Genomic DNA, 12500 nt, shown 5'->3' on the forward strand with positions numbered 1-12500 from the left:
ATCTTTCTTCTTCGAGGAAAAAAAAATATATATATATATATATATTTTTTTTTTATATAGATAGATAATATTCGAATTTTCGTCAGACTATAAGAAAACAATATTTATATAAAAGTATATCTCGATAAGTATTCCCATTGGGGGGAATTCATGATAAAAATAACATCGTTGAGATAGAATCATATGTGTTTCTATCGAATGAACGAAAATCCTTTCGTGCTCTATCTAAAATAGAAATGTGCAACAGGTATCAGAGCTTTATTATACTGTTTTTGTTCATAAGCAATTTAATTAGTATATACGAATTGTAGTAAACTATTTTATATATATATATATATATATATATATATATATATATATACATTTTATATCGTTACATCTAATCTTTAAATCTCTGAAAACGAAAAAAACAAAAACAAAAACAAAAAAGAAAAAGAAGAAAGAAAAAGGAAAGAGTAAACAAAAGAAGAAGCAACGAACTTCTGGGAAAGTGCAATTCTTGTAGAAAATTGCAAGTAAAAAAAATTAAACTGATAATGGCAAAGATGTTGGAGTAAAAGAAAAGAAAAAAGAAAGGAGAGGAAAGGAAGAAAAAAAAAAGAAAAAGAAAAAGAAAAAAAAAAAAAAGAAAGAACAAAAGAAGCAAAAAAAAAGAAAATAAAAAAAAAAGGAACAAAAAGAGAAGTGCCGGGACCTTTTAAAAGCATCGAACAAGATCACCAAAAGTAGTCCAAGCGACTCGGTCGAAATTCCATCGCGATTTTAAGTGGACTTGAGGGACGACACACCTTTTAAAAGATTCTTTTAACCTTTCCATTTGCTTCAATTCGAGATTAAAAAATATAACAATGTGAACAACATTGTTCTAAGGATAAAAGAATTCTACTTACTATCTCTCTCTCTCTCTCTCTCTCTTTATATATATATATATATATATAGGTATATATATGCGTCTATATATAATGTATATAGTTATATATAAAGGATGCGTCAAAAATTTCTGGATGATCTTTAAAATCAATTATTAATTTTTTTCAGACATTTTAAGAGATAATGTTTTTTTTTCTTTTTTTCTTTCTTTTTCAGACTATAAAGATACAAACGTGATTATTAAATACGTGCCTAAAAAGTCTCGATGAAAAAAGATTTCATATTCTTTTCCTTTCTTTTTTCTTTTTCTCTTTTTTTCTTTTTTTTCTTTTTTTAATTAATATTCACATACATACTTAAGTACTAATATAGTTTCAATTAAATGGAAATTAAATAGATAACAAAAAAGAAAAAGATAAAGAAATAATCCTTTCTTATCACTAATATAATATTTAAAATAAATAATATAAAAGATAATATAAAATTTTTATTAAATATATATATATATATATATATATATATATATATATATATATAAGAGTACTTATTACATAAAAATTAATAACTTTTAATTAATAATTACGATAATGAATAAAAAAAAAATAAATAAATAAATAGATGAAGAAAAAAGCTATATATATATATATATATGTATATATTTATTTATTTATTTATATTTAATAAATAATAGTATTCATTAATTTAATTTATTATGTATGTATATATATATATATATATATATATTTAATAAAAATTATATATTATCAATTTTATTATTAATATATTCACATAGATATTAATCAAAGTGCATTAATATCTCTATATTGTAAGGGAAGGAAAAAGAAGAAGAAGGAAGAAGAAGGAAAAAGAAAAAAAAAGAAAAAATAGGAAAGGAAAAAAGAATAGAGGGAAGTAAGTACATACATATTTCAAAGATCTCTTCCGATAAGAAATGCGGCAGAGCATATTTTGAGAAGCGAACGAGCATAGTTCGCGATAAAAATTACTAACACCTTCGGCCTACTTTTAACTAATGGAGAAAGTGATACATTATTGCGATAAAGTAATGAAAAAATCTATATCTATATACGACGTTGCATCTAAAAAGAAAAAGGGGGAAGAAGAAAAGGAAAAGAAGAAAAAAAGAAAAGAAAAGAAAAGAAAAGAAAAAAAGGTGAAGAAGTTATTCGAGTAGCTTTATTAAAAGGAAAATACATGCATAATAACTTCTATTAATACTATTATAATAAAGTTTCATTTATTTAATAACAAAGTTCTTACTACTAACTCGAACTAGTAAAACTCTCTCTGTAGGGTTTCGATTAGATAGATGGTTTATAATTGAATGAGGATACAGTGATACTTTGGCAATCTCTTAATTGACAAAAGTCCTATAATATTAGTAAAAAACTTGTAAATCGATCGATTCGAACAAATAACAAAATTATACGCTCGAGATTAAATTGATAAACGTATGGACATTTTTAATATTTTATTTTAATTAAATTTATTAGATAGTTCGATAAAATGAGAAGGAGGAAAAAAAAAAAGAAACAAAGAAGAAAAGAAATAATTAATGTTTATTTAAAAATATATATAAGATGAACGATTGATTTTTTCTTTTTTTTATAGCCTTTTTATAAATCTTTTTAAATATCTTTATTTTTTTAATATTGAAAAACAAATGTGAAAAACAAGCGTTATTGCAAATTCAATTGTACTTTAAAACGATTAGACAGATTTCAGCATTATTTATATATACATTAGTATGTTTTATAAATAAATTATTATTATTAATAAAAAATTTCTATTTAAAATATAATTCTATGTTAATAATAGAAATATACCATAATATTATTGCGAAAGGAGATTTTTAATTGATACGTAATTACATAATTACTTTCTACTTGTTACATATATTTTTTATACATTTATATGCATATATATATATATATATTTATATTTATATATATACAGATAATTAAAATTTTATATTACTATGGTGAGTTAAAAGTTTTTAGAAGAAATTAAATCATAAAATGGAGAAATTGAATCGGATTGTCGATTGAACAATTTTCCATATCTCTCTCTCTCTCTCTCTCTCTCTCTCTCTCTCTCTCTCTCCCTCTCTCTTTCTCTTATTTTCTCTTATTCTTACGTTAATTCAATCTAGAACGAGGTACGTTTTTTTTCTTTTATACTTTCATCGAGAAGATCGCACGTGTTCGATAGTTCGATGCTTTATATTGACGAGTCCAATAATTTTTGTGCTCTATATATATTGACGTCTTCAATATTTCTTATGTTCGATATTAGAACGGTGGAATATTGAACCGGAAAAATTTTCGATCGAACTGAAATTTACTCTCTTTCTCAATGCCCCATTCGACTGCCCACGTTCCATATATATATATATATATCTCGTATGTATTTTTATTTTATTTTGCGTTCATTTTTATTTTCAACCACCGAATAGATTTACCCATTAAAATATATATCCGTTTGGACGCGTAAATATATACCTTTAATTGTATTTGAATTAAATTACATTTTTTTTTTTTTTTTTTTTTTTTTTTTTTTTTTTGATACAATATATCCCACTTTCGATAAATTTCTTTTTATACGTAATATGAACGTATATATATATAAATCAAATTATTCGATGGATTTCTATTGGAAAGATACAATCAATTAAGAAAACGAAGGAAGCAAAAGGACAAAAGGAGAAAAAACAGAAAAATGGAGAAAACAATTTAAAACCATCCGTGAGAAAATTATTTGTATATAATAATAATAATAATAATAATAATAATAATAATAATAATAATAATAATAATAAAAGAGATAAAAAAAAAAAAATAAAAAAGAAAAAAAAACAGAATTAAAAATTAAAAAGAAATATAAAAAGAAATACGAAGCACAATTTCCAGATTTTCGAAGACGTCGACAATTTTCTATGACTACGTTGAATTTTTTCCTATCTCTGTCATTTTCTCTCCTTATCTCACCCTCTCTCTCTCTCTCTCTCTCTCTCTCTTTCTCTCTCTTACACACAGACACACAGACACACAGACACACAGACACACACATACATCCGCGTAAAGATACGTAAGATAACGATTTAGCTTTTCTCGTTGAACGGACAGCCGTTTGCGTTCATATGCATCGAAATTGTTCTCATATATGTGTCCTTCTCGCTCGCGAATACTTTTATGGTGCATGAACGAGAAAGAAGAAAAAGAAGAAAAAGAAGAGGAAGAGGAAGAAGAAAAAGAAGAAGAAAAAGAAGAAGAAGAAGAAGAAGAAGAGGGTAGAGGTCGAAAAATGCAACGAACATTCTGACGACGACGTTTCTTCGCGAAAGCTCGTTTCTCGGTTGTACTCTTTTCTAACGAGCCGGGATATGCTCGTTTCATCTCTTTCTTTCTCTCTCCTTCCTTTTTTTTTTTCTCTTTTTTCCAAAAGAATTCCTACACGTTGTCAGCCATGGGGACACGGTCCCATTCATTAAAAAAGAATCGTCTTGCGAAGGAGGCTTGTATTAAGGTTACGTTCTTTTTTTATTATTCTTTTTTTTCTCTGTTTTTCTGTGCTCCCATTTTTATGCTTCCGTTGCAAATAGGAAAGAGAGAGAGAGAGAGAGAGAGAGAGAGAGAGAGAGAGAGAGAGAGAGAGAGAGTTTCTTCAATCGTATCGTTTAAAATTTCTTATGGGGTATTATTATTTTCCTAATTGGCCGACATATTTCTTTTTTTGTTTGTTTGTTTTTTTTTTTTTCTATTATTTATACTCAATTTTATCACATTTCTTATATGTTAAAATAATGTAACGGGCCATCGGAAACTTTTTAGATAAGAATTAATATTCCTTAGGCGTGTGATTTTTATAAACTACAAGCGCCTTGATCCACGCGTTTTTTTCTTTTTTTTTTTTTTTTTTTTTCGATCTAATTGAAAATGTATTATTAAATTTATTAAATATATTCATTTATTTATTTACTTATTTATTTATTTATTCATTTATATTTATTTATATAGTTATTATTGGGATATAGTTTATATTCTACAATGCAAAAATGATATAATTAAAAAGAGATACAAGTAATAATAATAATAATAATAATAATAATAATAATAATAATAATAATAATAATAATAATAATAATAATAATAATAATAATAAAATAATATTGATAAGGTACGAGTTACGTGACCTGTAAGCATTTGGAAAACTCTGTCTCTCTTTCTCCCTCTCTCTCTCTCTCTCTTTCTCTTCAACATATTTTGTTACGTGATCGTTGAGAAATTGAAATGTTATTTCTCTGATATCGAATTCACTATGATATTTATATATAAATAATAATATCTCGTTCGTTAAATTTTTATGTCGTTTAATTACAATAAAACTTTTTACACACTATCCATTATCCATTTTAAATAGTGATAATAATAATAAAAATAATAATAATAATAATAATAATAATAATAATAATAAATAATAATAATAATAATAATAATAATAATAATAATAAAATAATCACCATTTGATCGATTAATTCAAGATAATATTTGTTTTTATGACTATATCCACATAAATATTTATATGATCTCCCTTTTTTTAAGTAATTAATTAATTAATACTTTCACGAATTATATACTTTCATTGGAATTAATTTTTATATACCTATACGTATATATATATAAATATTATATACATTATATATTTATCTTTTATTATCGAAAGATTTAATCGTTAATTGAGATAATGTTCCTTTTTCAAAATTGCATATGGTGGACTCGAAAGTTCTTAGGCGATCAAAATTAAAAATCAATTACTCCTTTTCCAAGATCGTTTCAAGCTATAGATTTTTCTTAGTTCAGAAATTTTTCTCTTTTTTTTTCTTTTTTTATGATCTAAAATAAATTACCCTAAACGTTCTCAAAAAGAAAAAGAAAAGAAAACAAAACAAAACAAAAAAAAAAAAAAGAAAAGAAAGAAGAAAAAAGAAAAAAAAAAAGAAATTCTAAAGTTCATTTAGGATAAGTTAGAATTATTATAATTTATTTTCTAAATAATTACTTGTTATATAAGTGTCAATTTTTATTTTCTTCTTTCTTTTTTTAAATTAATTCTTATAAAATATAATTCTTATGAGAAAGAAAATTTTTATATATCGCACGTCTTATCCTTTCTAAGTAACGGCAAAATATTTTGAATACGAAAGAGAGAAAAGAAAAGAAAAGAAAAGAAAAGAAAAAAAAAAAGAAAAACAAACAAATCCGCAATAAAAGAATTAAATAATTTTATTAATTTGAATTAAATAATATATTATTAATTCACATTTAACAATCATAATCGCTATCTAAATAATTATTCATCCATACAACAAAGCTGCTCATGTACTTACCTGCGATTAACTCCACCCCCTCTATTACTATACTTATATATATATTATATATATATACATAGGAAATCTATACGTATTATATATGCAAGGTATCCCTATGTATAAGACAGACCATTGTCTAAGATAATATATTATCTTACCAACGAGCACATCAATTATAATAATTGAAATAATCTTAATTCTATTTATAATTATCAAAATAATATCATTGTAATCATAATCGTTTTCTAAAATGATTATTCTAACGAATAATATTTAATTCAATCGTTGTTTATTTTTTTTTTTCTTTTTTTTTTTTTTTTTTTTTAATGTCACGCGTATGATATACGTTATATGTTTTAATTTTTTCGATATATTAAACAGATCAAATAATACAATAATAACTTTCAACAATCATAATCACTTCTCACGAAGTATTCCAATTATCCATTATATTCCATAGAATAACTATCGAATTTAATTCATATATTTAAATGAACAAGACCTTTATATATTTAAATAAACAAAAAAAGAAAAAGTAAAGAAAAGAAAAAAAAATATATATATATATACATATATAGAATACTCGTTGTGTAAAAACGTGTACGAAAAAAAGAAAGAAAGAAAGAAAGGAAGAAAGAAAGAAAATAACAAAAAAAAAAAAATAAAAATTAATAAAAAAAAAAAAAAAAACATAAACAATAAAAATTGGAACGAATTACAAATATAATCGAATTAAAAATTATAAAAATATTGATTACAAATATAACAATTCTAACAATTACGATATATATATATATATATTTAAAATAACATAATAACCCGTATTAAATCTCTTCCCTTTTTTATTATACTACTTAATCATTATTCCACGATTATAAGTATAGAAGATTAGATATAAATTTGTATCTATGTATTATATAAATAAATTCGCGAATACTCACACACACACACACACTATATATATATATATAGATACTCATTGTGTAAACACGTTCCACGTTCTAACGTTTATACCCACATAAGCATATATTTTCAAGGAACGTGCGAAGCTTGACGGTTAATCGAAACAACGCGTGGACGGGTGCGATTGTACGCTTTGGTGCGTATTACAGCCGTATTAGGGTAGCCGTTTACTATACTCTCTATTCTCTATCTCTATCTCTCTCTCTATTCCTATAGCTATCTATCTCTATCTATCTGTCTCCTCTATATCCTCCATTCATGTATATATATATATATATATATATATAGTATAAGCATGTGTGTGCGGTCGCGGAGAAGCGACCGCAAACGTCTACTTGGTTGGTTGTGAGTATGAGGCTAGTAGGAATGTGCATATTGCGCAATTAGGCATACCTAGGACGTCGACGCATCCCAGCTGGCTCAACATGGGCTGAGCGTTGATTTGGCACATGTAGCAACCTCGATCGGCCTTCCTGAGTTGGCGAATATGGAGACTCCAAGTGGCCTCCTCGTCCTCTCTCGAATGGGTCTGATTCTTTGCCTTGGCCTTTTCCATGGTGACTAGGAAACGGGCTGAATGGGTCACCGTTCGTTGACCCATCGACAATATCGTCTGATCCTCTACTCGTAGCCATCCTACCTAAACATATACGTATATATATATATATATATAGATAGATATATATGTATATATATATATAGAAGCATGGGACTAAACTTATAACACGTATTACTTTGAGATCTATTGGATGAAAAAAAGTTTATATAAATTTATGCACAAAAATGCATTATTGAAAAAAATATATGAGCCCTTTATTTTGAAAGTGACCTAACTCCATTTGTCAATTTTTTTCCGGTTTCTATAATTACATGTACAACTTTATCTTATTTATCAGTAAAGCATTTCAGGTTGCTTATATTCCGAGGAAATACGATAATTCTTGACACATAAGTTTTCAGAGTTAGTTCAATAATTTAACCGTTTATTTTGAAAATGGCCTAACTCCATTTATACTTAAATCAATGAATGAAAATGAAAATTTTTAAGTTCATATTATTTTTAAAGACAAATTACAACAGCAAAATTCAAGGACATAATTGATCTATTACGATATATACCATCGGAACATCATGATTTCTTCAAATCCCTTTCACACACACAAAATCTAGATGAGTAGTAAATTGTTTTGTAATAAATTTATGTTCGTAATTTTGTACGTTATGTAGTTAAAAAATGTTTTGAATCGCATAAATTATGTTTTCGAAGTGTTTCAAAGATATGTAAAATAAATTGAGTATTGTTTTTTTTCAATTTGAAACATCTTAAATTATGTTGAATGGACTTGGGGACCTTCAAATTTTATAATGAATCTGATTGTTAATTTTGAAAGTGGCCTAACTTCATTTTTGATAAGAAAACGCATATTATTCATTTAACAATTGCCACTATTTTAATAGAAACTATAAATTTAACACCCTTAGATACACTTAAGTAGTATGACTCATTAGTATCCTATACGTATATTTATAAATTTATTGAAACGCAAACCCTTAAATATCTCGATTTGATGATAAATGGAGTTAGGCCACTTTCAAAATAAACGGCTCATATACTTTTAAAGATATATACGTTTTATTTTCATTCGTCGAATTAATAATCGTCTTCTAGATAATCTAACTTAATCCTCTATGGGCCCGTGTAACTATTCAGGTCACATTTTAATTTATCGAGATATTACCAAATAATTATAACTTTTTTCATGAAATGGCGCATAAATCTTAATTGAATTTTTTTGGATTTAAAACAAAAATTTGGCCCATAGAGGGTTAAGAACATTTATTTATGAGATCCATGAGAAAATGTATTGATTTATAAAAATACGATAGAAATTGTTAGATGATGAACTTCTTCGTTGAATGTATTCGAAATGCATTTACTTATTATTACCAATACAGTTGAAATATTTGAATATTTCAGTTTTGGCAATCATTAATTCGACGAATTGATATACCCGCATACTTGCAGGAAGAAGAGAAATTTTCAAACATTTCTTATAACTCTTCGCAATAAATCATAAATATCTTTAAAAGCATATTTCACTTTCTGATAATGCACTTTCGGACATTAGTTTCTATAAACTTTTTCTCATCCATTTGATCGCAGTAATACGTAGTGTAAGTTTCGTCCCATGCTTTTTTGAACACCCTGTATGTGTACACACACACACACACACACACACATAATATATATATATAACATTTAACCGTAAGAGTTATTCGAAAGATATATATATTTATAATATATTTTTTATTCTTTTTCTTTTTTTCTGTTTTTTTTTTCTTTTCTTTTCTTTTTCTTTAGAATAATCATAGAATGACATTTTTATTAAAAATTATGTATAGCGTTATAAGTGGAAGAGTATAAAAAATTTTCATTTAAGATTAGTTTCGAAAATACAGAGGGGTGGTTATTGATGTTTTTCTCCTTTTCTTTTTCTTTTTTTTTCTTTTTTTTTTTTTTTGTGAAAATACGAGAGACGTAAAAAAGATTTTAATAAATTTACAACAGCTATATATCGTTTGATTCTTCATACACGTAACCATTTTACCTAAACATACATATCTATATCACATATATATATATATATATATATATATATATATATATGATATTTAACTGTATGAGTTATATTAAAGTGGTAATATATAGGATGATCATAAAATCCCCCTATTCTTACTCCATCCTACTTAAACATCTCTTTACATACATATGTATATATATATTATATATATATTATATATATATATTATATATATATATTACATATATATATATATATATGATAGTTAACTATTATAGAAGTTATTTAAAAATATTATCTAATAAATTTTTAGAATGATCGTAGAATTGATTTTGTTTTCCTTTTTTTTTTTTTTTGTATGTGTGTGTGTGTGTGTGTGTGTCGAAGAAATTTAATTTATTCATTCATAGAAATTTAATTTAATCATTCTTTTCATACATTGCTTGGATATTTTTTTTAATGGAATTTGATTTTTTTTTGTTAAACCTACACGCAAACACATACACAAAGGATATATATACAAATGGAATGATTTAAAAGAGATTTAGAATAATTTTGAATATCCCCAAAATCATAGCCATTTTAAATAAACATAAATATGTATCATTTATACATATCTATATGTATGAGATAAATCATTACGTTCTAATTGTTGTTAATATAATAAATCATAATTATTATATTGTTGAAAGCATATATATATATATATATATATATATATATATATATATAAATATATAAAACAAAAAAGAAGGAAAAAAAAAAAGAAAGAAACCTATCATCTTAAAAAACTATTCGACGAAGTTGAAATAAAGTAGACATTTGAAACGAAATAAATCCGTTATATAAAAAAAAAAAAAAGAAAGAAAGAGAGAGAGAGAGAGAGAGAGAGAAAGAGATAGATAGTGTCTTATCGAATAGGATTACGAGAAAATCCGTCAAATCCAAAGTTGTCGATACGAAAGTCGTCGTTGAATAATACACCACAGATAAAACATAGTCTTACTTTTCAGTAAGAAAAATAAAGAAAGAAATAAAGAAAGAAAGAAAGAAAGAAAGAAAGAAAGAAAGATAAAAAGAAAGACGTATAATACAGTACAGATAGAAATGGATATTTAAGTTAAATCGAGTCTAGGAAATGGCATCGAACTTCTTGCTTGCTTTGAATTTCTATGATTAAAGGAACACTTAATAATCTATCGTTTTTCCCCCCATGTATATGTATATACATATATATCCATATGTGTGTGTCTATGTGTGTGTGTGTATCTCTGTGTGTACGCGCGCGCGCGCTTGTGTGTGTGTGTTTGAAGAAGATAGTTCAGAGAAGTTCATATCGGAGAAGTTAATCGAATCTCTAGGGACTTCTATTGCTCGCGCATTTTGTTCTATGAATTAGAAGAAGAGGAAGAAGAAGAGGAAGAAGAGGAAGAAGAAGAAGAAGAAGAAGAAGAAGAAGAAGAAGAAGAAGAAGAAGAAGAAGAAGAAGAGGAGGAGGAAGAAGAAGGGGAAATAGGAAATAGAAATAGAAGATATATAGATATAAAGTTAGAAAAGGTAGGACGTATCAGTAAATATCGAAGTAGGTTGTAGATACTGACAAGTACGTAACCATTAGCAAAGTATCCATAGACATTTCTAAAGGGGGTCCCTAACACGTCTATAAAGTTTCCTAGGGAAGCGCTCTTTCTATTTGATTTACGTTTACCCTTCGCTCGAAAGAACGAAGTCTCGCCTTCGTCAAGGATATCGTACACGGTGCTGGTACGGGATAGATCGACCCTTTTCCTTAATGTCGTCGATAGGACACAGATACACACACATACATACACAGATATACATTATATATGTATATATATATATATACACACACAAACACATATAAACAGAAAACCTTTCTCTATTCTCGTTTAGGACGATTCTATCTCGATGTACGCGTTGAGATTAGCGAGTGATATCGTTTCATCTATGTGTATGTGTATGTCCATGTATGTGTTTCTATGTAAATGTTTATATGTGTATGTATGTATGTGTATGTAACAGAGAGAGAGAGAGAGAGAAAGAATGAGAAAGAGACGGACTGACATAGTATTTCTCAGATATCATCTCGTGTGTGTTTAAGAGAAAGAGAGAAAGAGAGAATGTGTGTGTGAGTGAGAGAAATAGATGAGAGTAAGTGAGTAAGAGAGAGAGAGAGAGAGAGAGAGAGAGAGAGACTGAGAATTCCTCAGATAACGTTTCGTGTGTGCGTAAGAAAGAGATAGAGAATTGGAGAAAGACTGAGAGTTTCTCAGATAACGTTTCTTGTGTGCGCGCGTGTGTGTGTGTGTGAGAGAGAGAGAGAGAGAGAGAGAGAGAGGGGGATGGAGTGTCTCCTAAAAGAGGAATTTCAAACTCCTGAATTTGGGATTTTCCAGAGGAAATTGATTTTAGATGGGAAGGACGATATGGAAAGAGAGGAAATAGTATATACCCATTTAAATATTCATTAACAAATTTTTTGTTTTATTTGTTTTGTTTGTCTCCTTGTTCGAGTTTAATACTCTTTTGCTTCTTTTTACATTTCTTTTCTTTTCTTTTCATTTTTTCATTTTCTTCTTTTTTTTTTTTTTTTTTTTTTTAATTTCACTTCTTCTTCTTCTTCTTCCTCTTCCTTTTTTCTTTTTTTTTTTTTTTTCTTTCTTTTACTACTTTGG

General features: G+C 26.4%; 1 protein-coding gene across 1 annotated transcript in view; it reads right to left on the reverse strand.

The window, feature by feature from the left end:
• LOC124956059 (lachesin-like) overlaps window positions 1-12500 on the reverse strand; it is a 41338-nt gene that overhangs the window by 10362 nt on the left and 18476 nt on the right. Inside the window, exon 2 of the mRNA XM_047511429.1 lies at window positions 7616-7862. Coding sequence (XP_047367385.1) covers window positions 7616-7823 — 208 coding nt within the window. The 5' untranslated portion in view covers window positions 7824-7862. The remainder of the gene's footprint in view (window positions 1-7615; window positions 7863-12500) is intronic.

The sequence above is a fragment of the Vespa velutina genome, chromosome 20, assembly GCF_912470025.1.
Source record: "Vespa velutina chromosome 20, iVesVel2.1, whole genome shotgun sequence".
NCBI classification, from domain to species: domain Eukaryota; kingdom Metazoa; phylum Arthropoda; class Insecta; order Hymenoptera; family Vespidae; genus Vespa; species Vespa velutina.